This window comes from Cibotium barometz, chromosome 18 (genome assembly GCF_041138505.1).
Source record: "Cibotium barometz isolate CiBa-2024 chromosome 18, ASM4113850v1, whole genome shotgun sequence".
Classification (NCBI taxonomy): domain Eukaryota; kingdom Viridiplantae; phylum Streptophyta; class Polypodiopsida; order Cyatheales; family Cibotiaceae; genus Cibotium; species Cibotium barometz.
The window spans coordinates 12728795-12747633 of record NC_141063.1 but is presented as its reverse complement, the minus strand read 5'-3'; the positions used below and the strand labels follow the sequence as shown (position 1 = coordinate 12747633).

The following is an 18839-nucleotide window of genomic DNA, read 5'->3' as shown; positions in this document are numbered from 1 at the left end:
GGCCACTCAAGGCATGGAGTGACAACATGAATGTGGGTTACCATCATAAGGCAATACTCAAGGCATGGAGTAGGCGTGGGTGTAGGTCACCATCCTAAGGCTATAGCCAAGAAGGCCATGGAATCTTGGACATAAGCTCCAAGAAGACAAGATGTCATATCATGATAAAAGGTATAAAAAATGGTACAATATCCTAGGGCTGGTGCCTTTTATAGTCACTGCTCAGCCTAGCCTACCTTAGCTCCTCCACCACCACTACCACCATTTCCTAGCCCAAACTCAGGTCCTCCTCCACCAACTCTGCTCTCTCTCCATATATGTTGCCCTCTCACTCTCTCTTGTTCTCACTCTCTCCCTCTTGTCTCTCTCTCTTTTTCTTTGTCACTCCCCTTAACCCTCTCTCCGTACAGATCCTTTGAGTCTACAAACTTAACACTACTTTATTCATGTACACAATACACACAATGCCATTAATTTATCTCTCTTGTTCTCACTCTCTCCCTCTTGTCTCTCTCTCTTTTTCTTTGTCACTCCCCTTAACCCTCTCTCCGTACAGATCCTTTGAGTCTACAAACTTAACACTACTTTATTCATGTACACAATACACACAATGCCATTAATTTATCTGTTTGTTTGATATATTGAGCATAAACATAAAATAAAATCTCATTCTCATTTTATTTTAAAACCCAGCACCTCTCTCTCTCTCTCTCTCTCTCTCTCTCTCTCTCTCTCTCTTCATATGTAAAATAAGATAATGACGTAATCACCAATCACTTGGAATATCACATATGTTCATTGAACTACAATGACATGTTCATCACAATACAGCCTTCACAACTTGCTCTTTGGAATTAATACAAAGTATGTTCATGCGTAATTTGTAGGTTACAATAGTGTAATCTCCACATCTTGCGTAAATCTTCACATTCACTTGCCCTTATTTTGCATATGGTGCTTCAAGAGAATATCCCAAAACTCTTTTCCACATTGACATCCACTTGCAAAGAAAGTGTTTCTCTAAATTTCACATAGTGTGAAACACCTATAATTTGGAGTACTCATATGTTTAATACTAACCTCACCATGTATTTCTATCTTGGCATCTTCCTTAGTGGAGCAAGGATCCATAACATAATGAGGTGAAAATGGTTGTGCTTTGTTCTAACTATGCTCAAGAAGGTAGCAGTGTGAGGATATGTGTCTATATATATAAGAGTATTAAACGATTTATCATAATAGAAAGTGTTGTTCAATGACAACCTTTTATGAGAATCATAAGTACCTCTATGGTTAGTATTACTCACCTCTTGTCCAAATGCTTTTCTAATCTTTGTTGTACACTACACATTCAATAGCCTATCCAATACAAAGTCATATTGCTTGGCCTTGCCTATCATGGATGTAACTTAATACATAGAGGAGAAAAGTATATTAAATTGCAACAAGCCAAGGGTTAAGACTACGGACGTCTAGAGACATTGACTAACCCAGATGAGGGTTAAGTAGATAGGACGTGGGGACTTGGAGAGTTCACAAACGGACTAAGGTCGCTGGCAAGATGAGGTCTAGATTGCCCAAGAGCTTATTATTAATAGCCTAGGACTAATAATGGCTAAAAGCTTATAAATAAAGCAAGAAAGCTTATGAATAAAGCAAGGGCAAATTAAATCCAAGTTATTCCTATATAAGTGACCTTGGGAGCATTTATGAGTTACTGAGGTATCCACACAATAGACAAGAGAGCTACCAAGGGCATGCAAGACCTTTGCTACAAGGTGGGTCATTCGGCCTCGTGGTATGGGACGCTAAGTTAAGGCTATCGATACCAAGCAAGATCACGGCAAATAGACTTCAAGCTCAAGGGTGAACCTGGAGGACTCTACGGTTGGGTACCGAGTCACTAGCCACAATCTTTTGCAATCATGCAATGCATTCAATGTTGAGTCTATGAAACCACATTAGGGGTTTTGGTTCTAGATCAGATGATCCTTGGGCATGATGTTCTATGGAGACCTTACCGGAGACATCACCAAGTGCAAGTCCGAAGCACCTAATAAAGATGCATGAACAATTTTAAGTCTCAACAACCCAAGAAAAACTCATGGGTGAGACCAGTCCAAGGAGGAAAAGGAGGTTCAATTTGTAGGATCCCACAAGAAGAAGACTAAGATCTGCAGCCAATGAGAAGAGAGATCAATAAGACATGGGTGGTACTCAATGCACTAGCACAAATAAACTTGGTGAACGGTGGACGCCCAACCAGATAATGGATAAAACAAGGGATACCTCAAGGCAGCAGAAAGACATCAAGGCTACCATGTCCAAGGACTAGAAAAAGAAGACACTAGTATTATGGGTACCTAAGGTGATGTAACTAAAAAGAAGAGAGCCGGACGTAAACAATCACACTCAGATTTCAAGACACACCAATCACACCTCAAATTCAAGGGATATGAGAATAAAAGAGGCCGAACTTGAGAAGAAAATTTTGGCCACCGGACAATGGTTTCAACATATAGCAGACCGCCTAAAGCTCATTAAACACCCCACTGGAAAGGGAGTAAACATAAAAACCTTATCAACATTAAGAGAGATTACACAAATGATGGTAGTTTGGAACCCCACACAATGCAAGGTTGTGCCGTTTATTAATCTCATGGATGTCTTTCAAGACTCATTGTAAGCAATAGTTCTTGAAATGCACACTCCAAGAAAGACTAGAAAGAGAACCAATGTTTTAGATTCCACATTACTTAGTAGATAATGAAACCACAGCTTCTCTGAGATGGCTAGAAATCAAAGCACGGAACCGTTTCGTAAGTCCGATGAAACATTTTGTCATTAGATTATAATTGGTTCAAAGTTGAAAAGCATGTTGTGATGCTTCAATCCTCTTATCATGTGTTCAACAGGTGGATCAAAATTGTCTTAAGATGATGCTGCAAACTTGGCCAACACAAGTTCATAAATAGAAAGCATGAAATGACAAAAAAACTTCAAGCTTATACTCCATAGACATAAGTGAAAACTTGCCTCCAAAATCTTCCTGAGATGGTTAATGACTTGACAAGTAGGTTTTTTGTTCAACCACTATTATAAGTTGTTCTGTAGTCAATGTAAAAAACTGTCACTTCCCAGTTCATCTATAAGCATTCTGCATGCTTGAACGCCATGAAAGCACATCAAAGCCTTGACCAAAGATGAATTCCAAAAAAGTGGGACAGGTCGCTACATCTAGCCTCTGCATCAAATTTATGTGGCTTTGCACCAACCCACGAAAGCCAACAAAAAGAGACAGTAGCAACTCTAGCATTGGACACCTGTGGAAATCATATTTACCACAAGTAAAGGCATTCAAATTCAGTACAATTACTCCTTAAATTCAAAACATTTGTTGAGACATCAGGCATTTCCTCCTCAAAGATAAAGGGTTTCACCAATGTAAGCCAGTGATTTTAGACTCAAATAAGAGAATCTATTTCGCCTTTTTTCAGTATTGATGAGATCCCAACGGACAATCCTTGCCTAGGAGCATTAGTAGATGGATCAACAGGTGGCAGAACACAACACTCAGCAAATAAAGTGCCGTCAAACGCATAAGCATATGGCAACCCTGTTAATATCTGCTGCAACCCAGAACACATAAGCTCTCTCTCTCTCTCTCTCTCTCTCTCTCACACACACACACACACAACATGGGGCAGCTTAAAGTCTTATCACACAATTTATCTTTTTTTTAATACTTTTGTAACCGCCTAGCTATCTTGTTCTCTTCCCCTTGGATAAAGGGATAAGGTTACTCGGATAAACCGATAAGGTTACTGGGAGACAGGATGGCTTCTAGGCAATAACTCAATCTAATGATCTACTATCCCTGCACAAGAAACACCATTAGACAACTCACTATGAAATACATCATGAGTGACTTGCAGATGTGAGAAACGGCAGCTGTGAGCCCCCCGACCTGCACCCTGCGCTCTGCACCTTGCGCCTCCCCCCCTCCTGCCCACCATCGCCCTTTTCCCCCCCCCCTTCGCCTGTGTGCTGCCCCCTGCCCACCCTCTCACTCACGTGCTGCCCCCCCTCCCATCCCTCTCGCCTGCGCACTTGCTCCCGCTCACACCCCCCTGCCTCCTGCCCTCAGTCTGCCCCATCCAGCCCCCTCCCGCCTCCCGAGTCCCACCTGCCCTCTCTCCTCCCCCGTCCAGCGCCTTTCTGTTTTGCTTGCCACCCTTGCTCCTCTTCTCCCTCGCCTGCTGGTTGCTCCGTCTCCCCACCTTGTCCTCCTTTCCCTTTCTGCTCCCCGTACCCCCACTCGCCTACCCCCACTCCCTGCCCTGTGCACTGTGCGCCTCCTCACCCTCCTGCCTGCCATCGCCCTCTTCACCCCCCTTCGCTTGCGCACTGCCCCCTGCCCACCCTTTCCTTCCCTCTCACTCGCACACTGCCCCCCTTCCATCCCTCTCCCCTGTGCGCCTGCCCCCACTCACATCCCCCTGCCTCCTGCCCTCTGTCCACCCTGTCCAGCCCCCCCTCCTCTTTTTCTGCCTCCTGCATGCCCTCTCTACTCCCCACATCCAGCGCCTTTCTTTTTTTTTTTCTAGCCTCCTTGGTGCGCCTGGAAAGATTATTGATACTCACCCTTTGGGGCGCGGCTACTACTAGGTTGAGTTTGACAGGTCATTACCTTGCCGAGATTCCTCTCCAGGTTCCCAGATCCCAGTGGGGTCCTCTAGTCCTACCACACCTTTAGCCCCCTCCTCAACCTTCGTCTTCAGCGCTCCCCTCAACAGATACCTTTGACCTGACTCCTTTGGAGCTCCCTCTCCCCCCTCTGTCCGCCTCTCCGGAGCATTCCCGCTGCCCTCCGGTCGTGCCAAACCCGGAGCAGAGGCAGCACGTGAGTTCAGTCTGCCGGTTGATTCATCATTTCTCCGAGCCGGTTGAGATGCCCATTGCCACACCAGACCCAGAGTGGCTGCAACCGTGAGTTCAGTCTACCACTTGATTCATCATTTTTTGGAGCCGGTTGAGATGACCATTGCCACCTCTCCAGTAAGGGCTCTCCTGCCAAGGTCGCAAGGCAGCAACACCCCCCCCCCACCCCCACGGGGCGGCGCCGCAGAGCGCACCAAGCTGGAAGAGCACAGGAGGATACGGTTTCATCAAAGAACCGTTTCAAGCATTTATCTCAACAGCCACCCGACGGTGATGGGCCCTCCTCAGTTACCTCAAGGAACCCGCCTCGAGACCCCAACTGTTTGGAGGTCGTTACCTTGCCGAGATTCCTCTCGAGGTTCCAGATCCCAATGGGGTCCTCTAGTCCTACCGCGCCTTCAGCGGACCCTTCCTCGCACCCCCATCCTCCTCAAACTTCGTCTTCAGCGCTCCCCTCAACAGCTACCTCTGACCTGACTCCTTCGGAGCCCCCTCTCCCCCCTCCTTCGGCCTCTCCGGAGCATTCCCGCCGCCCTCCGGCAGTGCCAAATCCAGAGCGGAGGCAGCCGGCGAGTTCAGTCTGCCGGTTGATTCATCATTTCTCGGAGCCCATTGAGATGCCCATTGCCACACCAGACCCGGAGTGGCTGCAACCGTGAGTTCGGTTCGCCACTTGATTCATCGTTTTTTGGAGCCGGTTGAGATGACCATTGCCACCTCTCCGGTAAGGGCTCTCCTGCCAAGGTCGCAAGGCACTGCGCAGGTTTTGGGCAGCCAATGGATTCCAGTTTCTTCCGATGTCTCCTCGTCAAAGGAACTCGTATTTTCAAGGAGACAGTGTCTCCCATTCGGATTTGTGTGGTGTTTCACCACTCCAGGCCCTCCACACGAAAGAGTGGCGCGATGATCTCCTCCTTCTCCTTGAGTGCAGCACCAAGTTGGAAGGAGTTGATCCTGGCTCTTAGGGGCAGGACCCTTGGCATTTACCAGAGTTTGGACGCAACCCTGGGAGTCTGTGCTTCTTGAGGTCTGATAGGAGGAGCACGAGTCCCAATCTTTCCAGACTTGATCGATTCTATGTGGATGAGTGGGCTTGCAATCGGTATTTTCACAAGCACTACTTTCTTCGATCACGCTCTGGTTATTTTGTCTCTGGTGGAGGCAGGACAAACTTGGATCCCTGACAGCCTCATCTAGGACTATGAGATGTGCAACAAGATAGAGTAGATATGGGAGGGGCCGGATTTTCTCTCAGGATCAGCCACAGGCACCTTGGATGCAAGCCTAGGTGAGATTAGCAGTTTACTACACGAGGCAGCACAGAGCAGATTAGCTGGATTCCGTGAGCAAGAGAGGAGCATTCGCCGAGGCCTTGCTTCTCTTCAACGACTTCAAGAGAGCTCCCCACATAGCTCGTGGATTGAGGGTCAGTTGGGCGCCGCCCGTACAGAGCTCAGATCCATAGAGAAGCGAAGGGTGGAGTACAAATACCATGCCAGAGCTTCCTTTTGGACGCAGGCTGGAGATAGGGTCACTGGGGATTTCTTTGAGATTGCAGGCCCCCACAAGCGGAGAGATGGTATCTGCAGGTTGCGAGCCCGGGATAAATCTATCGTCGTCCCCCCCCCCCCCCCCCCCCCCCCTCCCCCCAATGTTAGAACCATAGCCACACATTTGTCCAAATCCATTCTCACTGGTGTCCATATCCTCACAAGTGGTGGATGCGCGAGAGCGGGACTGGAGGCACAAGAGAGGTGGTTTTTCCCCGCTCTCGGACTTTCCTATCGACTCCCCTCACAGCTGAGGAGCTGGCGGATGCCTTGACAGCACTCCCTCGGGGCAAATGCCCAGGAACGAATGCCTTTTTTCTTCGTCACTAGGATCTCATGGAAGGCGGCCTTAGAGGAGCCTTCAACGAGATTATGACTACAGGTGCCATGCTAGAGAGGCTTTCAGAGGGTCTGATACACTTGATTCCCAAAGACGGTGGTGACAGATTGGAGATTCAGCAATGGAGACCCATCACCCTCCTTCGAACCACTTACAAGATTCTCCCCGAGGCCTTCAACGGACACTTCAACCCTTCCTCCCCGACTTGATTCATGATACTCAGGCAGGTTTTGTTCAGAATCGGAGCATTTTGGACATCATCTACACTTTCTAGGCGGCGGCTACTTTGGCCGAGATGCGCTAGCAAGATCTCATTGTGCTCATACTGGATTCAGAGAGAGCCTACGATAGAGTTGATTGGGGATTTTTGGATAAGATGGGATTTCCAAAGGAGTGGATCCGTGGTGTTTCCAGACTTTACTCGGCCTCTCATAGTCAGGTTCTCACCAGAGGTGACAGATTTCCCCTTTCTCGCTCGGTCTGGCAAGGCTGCCTCTAGTACCCTACCTCTTTCTATTTGTTGCCGAGGCCATGTGCACTTTTCTCTAAGCTTAGGAGACCGGGCTCCAAGGATTGCGTCTCCCCATCCGTGCACAGGAGGAGCTGCTAGACTTAGAGTTTGCAGATGACACAGCAACATACTGTGGGGAATCTTTAGAGATTTGCAAAGGCGATAGAGATCTTGTATCGCGCATTAGGAGGGCAAATCAACTAGCACAAGTCATGTGAATTTTGGGTTGGCTCTCCGCCCGCCCTGACTTGGCGTCTAGTTGAGGCTTTCCAATAGATCCCGAGGGGCATTCAAGTCCGTTATCTTGGATGCCAGGTGAACATCAATATCTCCCCAAAGCAACGGTTAGCCCCCCTTCTTCTAAGCATTCGGAAGAAGCTTCTATACTGGAGTTCAGCGAGGCTTTCCTTAGCCGGCCGAGTGGTGGTGGCGAACCAAGTTCTTGCCACGATGTGGTATATTACTTCTTGTTGGGCCTTTTCACGGGCTTGCATTGGTCCATTCAATGGTTGATCCGCAACTTTCTATGGGCTTGCAGCGACGGGAGGCCAGTCCAGGCCAAGGTGGCGATCATACAGTCGCACCACAGAGGGGACATGGGCATCATCGACCCCTCCATTTAGAGCCATGCTCTTTTGGGCAAGCTGATTGTGAGAGGACTTCTTCCAGGCGGGGGCCATGGAAGGATTACCCCCTAGCCAAGATATTCGCTCGTACACCGAGTCTAGGGGGCCCTTGGCCGTAGAGCACTAGATGGATCTTCTCGAGATGCAGGCCTGTGGCTTTAGCCCAACTTTTAAGGATAGATTTGTAGCCAGTCTATTACGAGCTTGGGATCACCTCAGGTCAACCCTCAAGTAGTCTGTTTCAATGGCCTCCAAGGAGCGTCTCTGACAACCCTGGATTTGGAACTCCCTGATCTGTTTACCTAATGGTCACATGCTAGGAGCTCGGCCTCATGTATCCTAGGGAACTTTGAGCACGGGCCCTACTAGGTCCCTTGGAGATTGGCTTACATTCAAACAGCTCCCTCCAGTGGCTCAATAGAGGGGCCTGACTCGGATCACGGGCAAGGGCAGACACAGCCTCAACATCGACTCTATCATTCCTCCGGAATGGCTCGCCCTAATCCCTGACCCTATTCCTCCGTAGTGGCTAGGAGTGTTCACCAGTCACGATATTCTCGTGATGGTTCATGGCGCAAATGAGAGCTCCACCTTGCTCACCTTTTTGATTGGAAAATCCCTCCTTGGAGGACTTCAAGGGATGCACGTTACAGAGAGTGAGGGTGATTGGATTCCATACGCATGAGTGGCACATTGACCCACCACCAGCCAAGGTGGCCAGGAAGAGACTCTGGCACTTATGGATTTGGGAGAGTTGGCCCATCACGCGCCTATAGTGGGACCCAAGGGAGTGGACTTGGTGTAATCCTGCACAAAGGGAGGAGACTCTGGGTAGCATAGAGCGCACGGCTCAACCGTAGAATCCAAATGCCCGAGGTCGAGGGCATTCCGACAGCAGTAGCAAGACACTGGAAGTCTCAAGCCTCTCACCGTGCTCTCATATTTTTGAAAGAGGCTCTAGGATAATTTTCGACCTCGGAAGATCACTCTCTTTTTGTGGCTACTGACACACAAGAGTTTCACAATTGGCACATGGTTGGCCATTGGAGGTAGATCAGTAGCATGTCCGAGATGTAGCTTCGATGCTCATCTGAACAAAATGAAGTACCTCATGAACTGGCTTGTTGCACTTAACGCTAAAGTGAAAGAAGATGTGGCAGTAGCTGTACTAATCAAGTCAATGCCAGATGAGCTTTACAAAAATCTCATCACCACTTTGAAGAACCTACCCAGTCTTACCTTGGAAAGGGTCATAACCTCCTTGAGGAGAAAAAGATGAACAAAGAAGCAAGGAGGGACAGCTGCTTCTTCACAAAGAAGAGCTTTAAAGGTATTAAATATTCTCTTTGTGGAAGGAATACTCATGCTAAGGGAACCAATACTCAAAGAAGCCGTGCAAACATTGTGGGAAAAATAATCACAACGGAAAGAACTGCTTTTACAAAAAGGCCAAGGCCAATACCATGAAGGAAAAAAGAACTTCCCGCAAAGGAAGCAAACTTTTGTTATGATGATTGGACTTTTTAAAGTGTTGTTTTTTGTTGAGAGTGTATGACCTGATCCTATGTTGTCTGTACCCATTGGATCCCATAACTGGCCTGTGAAACTAGAGCCGTGTGATTTATCCTTGACTATGAAAACTAACATGAGAAACCATGAGCCTAGATTTATCCTTAACACAGATTGAGGTAATCCCTTGAGCAGGAGGTTGTTGGGAATCAAGGTCTTACCTGTGTGTGAACCACCTCTTAGAGGGGTATCAATTTTCAAATAATATCTAGATATTTGTGTACTGACATAAGCAATGATGTCATTGGGGCAACCTTTGTAACCTATAAAGGTGCATGTACTTCAATGAAAAAATCAAGCAAGCAATCACATCATTCAGTCGTGCACACTCTCTCTAAGAGCTTTGTTCTCTTTATTTTCTTTCTATCCTTTTGAGCACACACTCCTATGTTATGAAGATCTTTCAACCTCCATAGTTGAGCACTGTACCTACAGCTCTACCACGAAAATTAACATCAACCACAAGTGGAAAAAAAATACTTTTCTGGGCTGAATTTCTTCACCAAAAGGCAAAGCTCTGATACCACTGTAACATGCAGAAGCTTACATACAAGGATTATAATTTGATAAACACTTTCAGCCATGGGCTCTTGACAATGTAGAGAGAGAGAGAGAGAGAGAGAGAGAGAGAGGAAACAAATACACAGTATTGGGTCCCCTATACCCTCTATTGCTTTATTGAATGAGTAGAATGACACACTTCTAACTGTAAATAGCCTATATTGAGAACTGACTGTGGACAGCTTCCCTTGGCTGAGATCTTTAAGCCTGAATACAAATTCCTAGATCTACACCTTTCCACCTTCTACAGCCCTTGGACTTCAGCACTTGCAGATTTATGAGATGGTTTTCCCCAACTGCTGGCCATCACTTATATAGGCTCTCATATGCTGATCAGTTTGCTCAAGGGGCTGTCGGCCTGTCTTTATCAGCCCACAACTTGCATATTCAGCATTAATTGTGGCGCCTTTCACACATGTGAGCATTTGTGCTGGCCGACAAGGTATTGTGCTAGCCAACAAGTTACGTAGCTAGCCAATAGGGCTTCTAGCCGACAAGGCTACATGGGATCAACCAATGATGTCTCAGGGTGGCCTAAGGTCTAGGTGTCTCTTGGACAGCCCTTCCATGGTTGTCCTTGAGAAGGATCCCTATACGGTCCATCACCTGACCTAACCTTGGTGCCCGTGCAGCTGGCTAGATGCCCAGGACACCTCTACATCATTCCAGAGGGTGTCAAACATGCAGGACAAGCACTGACATCATGTGCAAGACTTGCACACCATAAAACGCGTTTTTTATATATTGGACGCGACGGGACGTTTTTTATAATAAAAAACGTCCAATTGATAAAAAACGTGAATTTTTTTTATTTTTTTTCAAAAAAAACGTTAAAAAACGTTTTTTTAAAATAAAAAACGTTTTTTATAATAAAAAACGTTTTTTATAATAAAAAACGTTTTTTATTTAAAAAACGCGAGTTTTTTATCATTAATAAAAAACTTGCTGAATGTTTTTTTTTCTAATACATACATTAATAAAAACCTTTTTTAATGCTTTTCATGTATGTATGCATGTTAACACCTATATGTATATGTACATATATGAGTATATACACGTGTATATATATATATATATATATAACCTTTTTTGATGTTTTTCATGTATGTATGCATGTTAACACCTATGTCTATATGTACATATATTTGTATATGCACATGTGTATATATACATGTGTGTGTGTGTGTATGTACATACATACATATATATATATATGTATGTATGTATGTATGTATGTATACATACATACATACATACATACATACATACATATATATATGTATGTATGTATGTATGTATGTATGTATGTATGCATGCATGCATGCATATATGTATGTATGTATGTATGTATGTATGTATATACATACATACATACATACATACATATGTATGTATGTGTGTGTGTGTGTGTGTGTGTGTGTGTGTGTACATTATATATATACACGTTTTTTATTATTAAAAAAATGGCGTTTTTTATTTTGGCTTGATAAAAACGATGTATTATACACGTATTATACTTTGCCGTATTATACGTCCCGTCCCGTACATGGCTGCTATGTTGCACACCTGACCATGACCCTCTAGAGTGGATCCCTCAATGACTTATCTGTGACACAGGCTCACAAAAGGCCAATTACCACAATAAAACTTGCACTTGCTGTACATATATGGCCACGTGACATCCAAGTGCAGGATTCACGTGAAAGCAGGTTTGCCTCTAATTACAATGTTAGGATCGCATCCGCCTCTTGTTAGCCAAACAAAGGAACATGAGGACAATGACATCTAGCTCACTGCCCAACCATAGAGCCATTTAGGCTCACCCCAAGCTCGAGGTTAGAAGCATCTAGAGACTTGACAAATGCCTAGAGTCCCATACCAGCAAGACACACTCCTCCATTGTGAGCACAAAGTTAGTTTCAGTAGGGCCCCAATTCCATCCCCTAGGTTAGTTGTGTTACCCCTGCTTGGGCCTCAGGAGTCGGGATGTAGCACATGAAGACTTTAGCGGTGGAGGCTAACAGATAATGAGCCCCACTAGCTTCACTAGTCCTATTGCTACTCACTGTACATGTAGAACCCTCTAATTTGCACTGGCCCCTTTTTTTACGACTAGCCTTAGGCCCAAGATACTCCCATAGTTACTAATTTTCCATGCCCGTAGGTGCTTAATTATCCACCCATAGGCGACCCCGCCGAGGAAGCACCGAGGGGGATTTTGAACCCATGACAGCTTGGTCGTAGGCAAACACCTTCACCACTTGAGCCGTCACCTCATTGGCTGCACCGGTCCTTTTTCATTCATCATTTTTATGTTTCCATGTTTATGATCTTCAGTTTACAGACAGAACATAAGTAACACTTTCAAGTCTCATAGAGACATTGATCTTTAGTAGACGTTGATACTCTCTCTTCACACCAAAAAACTCGTAAGGAGGAACCGGCGATCGTTTCCACGATCCCTCAGGCGGCTCCTTCTCCTGCGCTTCTGCTCCCAAGCGGCTGCTTATCAACCTGCGTTTCAGCATACAGGCGGCAGCTGTGCCCTACATACAGGCGGTGTTTGTACTGCACATGCTGCGTTGCCTCTTCTGCAGGCTACTGTGTGCCATCATCAGCAGGCTACACAGGCTGCATAGGCTGCGCCGCCTCTTCCAGCAGGTAGTTGTCCCCTCCAGCAGACGGCTGCCTCTTCTCCACTGCAGCCAGGCGACCATACAAGCTGCTCCTCCACTGTGTGTACTTCTCCTACTCTGCAGGCGGCGGCTGTACCCTGAATACAAACGGCTCCTCCTTCTCCCTCAGGTGGTTGTACCTTCTGTACGTGGCTGCTTTTCCTTCAGTTGGCAGCTGTGCTCCTACAGCCAGGCGACTCCTCCTCTTCCTCCTCCTCCACAAAAGGTGGCTGTGTCCTGCACAGCGGGTGGTTGTTTTCCTTTGCAGGCAGTTGTGCCTCCTTTACATAGGTGGCATCTCCTTTCTTCAGGAGGCTATACTTTTCCCAAGGCAACTACTCCTCTCACGACATGCTGCTGCACCTTGGTGTCCCTCTCAAGTAGCTGCACACAGACACCATGGGTATTGGTCTTCCATCTGTAATCTACAAGTAAGTGAATTTTAGATTCAAGTAAAGAACTTTGTGGTAAATCTGATAAGGGATTCTCTCTACGACTAACACCCGTTCGGTGCCGGGTAGTCCAAGCTTTTGGAGAACCGCGGTCAAAAGGTGCCGAGATCGGGAGAGCCAGGCATTAGTACAGGAGCGCCTGTTTGTGCGTGGTCCTGGAACACCAGTGGGGCGCTCTCCGCGGAGTCCAATGAAGGCACAGGACCGTAGTGGTCGCTCTCCTTCGAATATTTACTTCGAGCTTCTTGATTGGTACTGTATTCATTTGTACATGGACATCATCTGGTTCTTTGAACCCATGGAGCATTGTATTCGTTAAATACTCCCAATAACAAATTGTGATATTAAGTTGGGCTATTACGCGTGTGGGTGTCCAACGGAGTCTATTCCCACTTGACGGGATCGGTTTCAATACCCTGTTGTAAAGAGAGGCCAAATGCTGCCATATACCTCTGGCTAGCGTCATATGCTTTACATGATTGATTACCTGCGGTGTGCAGTTGAGAAAGATAAACGAACGGACCCTGGCGTTGACACGATCCCACATCTGTGTCTGAGCCTCCCGGTCCTTTCGGATCGACGGTAACTCCCCTTCCTCTACTTCCGGCCGTGGAACCCCAACAACGACGAAATCAACGAGGCCGTAAGACTCCAGAACAGATTCCATCATAACCTTCCATATGCCGTAGTTGCTCCCATCCAACTGACGGTCCACCGGGAACGTGGGGGAGTGTCGGGATCTTCACATGCCTCTCGGCCATCTCAAATAGATCTGCCATTGCGGGGATGTACTCTGAAAAGGGTGCGTGGGTGGAAACAAAGAAGAACTAACACCTGCAAGTGGCTGTCCAGCAAATCAGCCCGCCGTCCTCTTGCTTCTCCTCTTCCCGAACAGTCCTAAACAGTCCACCAATCAGCAACACAACAGTCCCCCTCTTGCTGTCCAGCAAATCAGCCCGCCGTCCTCTTGCTTCTCCTCTTCCCGAACAGTCCTAAACAGTCCACCAATCAGCAACACAATAGTCCCCCTCTTGCTCACACAAATCCCAAGAACTATCTAGAGCCTAGGCTGTGATACCATGTCAGAATACGCAACGGAGATGATGACCAGATCTGGGAATACAAGAGCAAAACGCAATGCAAAAAATCACAGCACAAGAGAGAGAGAGATAGAGGCGTGTAACTCTGCTCTATATACACAAAAGAATCCCGAAATTGGTACAACAATGACAAGGGGGCTGGGGGGCATTTTATATGGCCCCCCAACAGCAGTCGGCCTGCTGTAGGCAGAAAAAAGGACACAAAAATCCCCACGACTATAAAATACACAGTCGGCCAGCAGCAAAGGGGGTCGGCCAACATCAGGGAAGTCCACGACTCATGCAAATCAGTCGAGCACCTCCAAAGTCTCCACAGATGCAGTCGGCCAGGTTCAAGGTCCTCCTGCCACTACAAGATTGCCTCCCATGCCACAAAAAAATAGGGGGTCGGCCAACATCAGGGAAGTCCATGACTCATGCAAATCAGTCGGCCACCTCCAGAGTCTCCACAGATGCAGTCGGCCAGGTTCAAGGTCACTCCTGCCACTACAAGATTGCCTCCCATGCCACAGAAAAATAGGAAAAAATGGGGGAAAAAATACGGAGAGTGGGGAAAAAATGAGAAAACACCTAATAAGGGCAGGCACACCCACAACAGAGACCCTAGTGTATATGTATAGACAGGAGATGACCTCTAACCACCACCACCCCCCCCCCCCCCCCCACCCACCCGGGAAGGGGGAAAAAAAAACAAACCCACCCTGGCCCCAAAACCAAATCATGTGCATAAGCATGCGAACTTTCTAAGACATTCAGGTGCAGATATAAATAAAATTGAAAGCTCCGACAAAAAATTAATTTAGTGCTCCCAGAAGTAGAGTACCTGAAGCTGTAGCATTTCAGTTTCTGTAAGACCTGCCAAATGAGAAATAATACATCGAAGTACATTCCCATGGGCAACTACAAGCACATTCCGGCCTTCATCCAACCTGGGAACAATAGTTGATTTGAAGAATCTAACTGTTCGTTCTGTAGTGTCCTACAAATAGTCATTGACATTAACCTATGTTAGATTGATAATTCTATAGCTGACATGAAATACATCTAGTACAACAACAATTTTTATCAAGCCTATAATTCATATGCATCATTCCAGATTGTTGTTTCATCTCATAAAAGCAAACAAAGGAGACTCACATATTAAAGAAAGTCAGCAAGCAAGCTGGCTGCCTTGCTTGAGACTAGTCAGAAGGCCTAAGATTAAGGTAAACTTCAGAACCCTGAAGGAAGACTTGATCTATGGATTTTAAAGGGTTTTTACATCCTTTGGAGATTCCTTTTAACAAATAGGAAAGTATTTTTATTGTCGGATTGCCATGAAATTGCAGAGGGCATAATGCTATCTGGGTGGTGGTAGACACACCAATGATGATGACAAGATTTTTACCCACAAGGATGACTATGGAAGCAATTGAATTGACAACAGTTGTTGAGCAGCTTTTCAGAGCATATGGTCTGCCTTGTGATATAGTGAGTGAAAAGGACTCGAAGTTTTTTGGACACTTCTCGCAAGTAGTTTTCCAAGAACTAGAGACATCATTGAGTTTGAGTTCCTCTTATTATTGTCAATCTCATGGGCAACAGAGAGGGTGAAATCAAGCTTTGGAGGATATGCTTTGTGCGTATGGCTCCACGCAACCATCTAATTGGGAGATGTGCATTCCTATGGTCAAGTTTGCCTATGATTGTACTAAGCAATCGGCTACTATTGGTTATAATCCGTTTATGTTGATGTATGGATATCAACCAAGGTCTCGGGTAACCTTAGGACTTAAGAATATTCAGGGTGATGCGACTAGAGATTTCTTAGTGGATATGCAAGAGATGGTAGTCAAAGCATGGGGTGCTATCAAGGGTGCTCACGATAGTGCACAGTTTATATTGATAGGCAACATTCACCGAGGGAGTTATCTGAGGGAATGTTGATATACTTGAGAGTACCCAAGAGTTCTGAGACGTTAAGGATAGGGAAGGTTGGGAAGTTATCTCCTAGGTACTATGAACCTTCCCAAATAAAAGATTGGTGAGGTGGCCTATAAGCTATATAAGGAGGTTTCAGCCCTCATTCAAGCATCTCACAAGTGTTGGCAAGAACCCCTACATAAAGGGGGCCTGAGGCAGCTCTAGGCATGAATTGTAACATGCAATTGGTTTGATCTTGTAACACGCAGCAAGACCTTCTTTATACCTTTATGTTAGTGAGTATGAAGCAATCCACTTTTCTCTTTATACATAGGTGGTAGAGCTGAAGAGAGAGAGAGAGAGAGAGAGAGAGAGAGAGAGAGAGAGAGAGAGAAGAAAAGATATATCAACATCTATGGAAAAGGCCAAATTGGCCTATGAGACAAATCTGTATACAACAAGTCCATGTCCTAAGTATCATGGAAAGAAAAACTGAAATGAAAAGCTAATCCTAGTCATATGCAGCTCACTATGCAGTCATTGTCTAGCATTTCCCCTCCTTTGCATATTGCTCCCTTTGCTCGGGGGTCAAGCCAAATTTGTACTTCTTTGGCCCATGATCCTTGGATGAGGTATTTTCAGCTTTACCTCCCTTCTGGACATCCCGAAAGATCTTTTTAGGTGGCTGTCCACCTTTTTGTAGGTTTGGGACAACCTTCTCTTTGCCCTTGGAACCACCTTGATCTTGCTTGATTTTAGGCACCAATTGCTCCGTAGCTATGAAACTTTCTTTTCTTTTCATCCTCGGAGAGTTGCATGAAAGGAGTAACCTCCAGCAAAACTTTCCAAAATTTGCTCACATACTGTTGCACACTCTCATTATCCTTTTAATCAAGTCTATCCCACTTTATGTGAGTGTATGCTCTGCATTTGATGGCAAAAATTGGGCATAAAATCTGTCCTTAAACTCTTTCCAAGTGCAAATGGGATCTTTGGTGGTCTTTTCAGTGATCCACCAATGGGCAGTTGTCCCCTTAATGCTTGCATGACGGTGTCAGAATGCGCAACGGAGATGATGACCAGATCTGGAAACACGAGCAAAACACAATGCAGAAAATAACAGCACCAGAGAGAGAGAGAAATAGAGGCATGTAACTCTGCTCTATATACACAAGAAGAATCCCGGAATGATACAAGTGGCAAGGGGCTATGGGGCCATTTTATATGGCCCCCATACAACAGTCGGCCTGCTGTAGGGCAGCCGACAGGAGCATGTCCACCACGACTGGTAATAAACCAGTCAGCCAGTATTGTGAACAGTCAGCCAGCACCAAGAAGGTGTCCACACAATCGGCCAGCATCAGTAAACAAATGCACCTGCAGTCGGCTATAGACAAGGACATCCTGCCACCTCAGGACTGCCTCCCAAGACACAGAAACAGGAAAAAATATGGGGAAAAAAATATGGGGAGTGAGGAAAAATGAGAAAACACCTACAAGGGCGGGCACACCCACAACAGAGGCCCTAGTGCCAACATAAAGACAAGAGATGACTTCTAACACCTCCTCTCAACTCCTAGCTGTGAAACCAACCACAGGGAGCTGGGGTGCCACCTGAGCAAATCCTGAGATAGCGACTTCGTGAAGAGGTCCATCGTACTATCCTCCATCGAACAGAACTCTAGCAAGATGTCATCAGCAACGATCTGTTCACAAACAAAGTACCTCTGGATGACCATGGGTTCCTCCAGTGGAAGCCCAATCTTGCAATGCAACCTCTGCATCCTCACCACCTCACAAGCAGCATCACAAGCAGCTCGGTACTCTGCCTCTGTCGACAGGGCAAAAGATGACTGCCTCTTACTGCTCCATAAAACTGCTCCTGGGCTTGAGGTAGATCTTCTCGTGTCGAGATCTCCTCCCCAAACTGAGTCACTCCAACCATGGAGTCGGACTTCATCAATCAATCCCCCTCTTGTGTAAAAGAGTCCATGATCCTTCGCATGCCACAGAAACCACAAGATACGCAATCCTGCCTCCCATAGAGTCATCTGCAACCATGAGCTCAACTGCCTCATCAGGAAGCTCACGTCAAATCTGGTGTCCATCAACCAAATCAATGAACCATTCTGCTTCTAAGTCAAAGAGGCATCACACTGCTCACAAGGATCAACACCTGTTACGGTGCAAAGCCAAGTCTTGGAAACCTGCTTAAGACCACGCAAGGCCTTCTGAACCTGTAAACCACCCCTCTGAATCCGGAACCACAAAGCCTAGAGAAACCGCCTCCTTCTACAAGTAATCAACTACCACCTACCTGGCTTTCCGAGAGGTCCCCGTGGAAAGAACATCCTCATCTACAGGAGTTTCTTTGTCCCGAATACTACGAGACATCAGAGCATAAGTTACCTGTTCAGTTTCCTCTGACTAACGAACACAAGAACAACCAACATCAGTACTGGAAAGTTCCTGCCAACTATTGCCATCAACTGGCAAGCTATCCACCATCTGGTCCTGGAAGGCCTGCACACCTGCAGCGTATCCACACTGAAGTGGCCATTACCACGCTGCCACTCATCACAAACCTAAGGACCTGGGGGAGAGAGTGCTCA

The 18839-nt window shown here is 46.3% G+C and overlaps 1 protein-coding gene across 2 annotated transcripts in view; it reads right to left on the bottom strand.

Moving 5' to 3' along the window:
- Positions 1–2999: 2999 nt before the first annotated feature.
- Positions 3000–18839, bottom strand: part of LOC147628953 (uncharacterized) — a 47337-nt gene continuing 31497 nt past the window's right edge. Inside the window, exons 6-7 of one of the 2 annotated variants that reach the window (XM_086812122.1) lie at positions 15149–15304; positions 3000–3629 (exon numbers count right to left, since the gene is read on the bottom strand). In XM_086812122.1, the coding sequence (XP_086668248.1) occupies positions 3465–3629; positions 15149–15304 (321 nt within the window). In that variant the 3' untranslated portion in view covers positions 3000–3464. The remainder of the gene's footprint in view (positions 3630–15148; positions 15305–18839) is intronic. The other variant, XM_086812123.1, reaches the window with a different exon arrangement.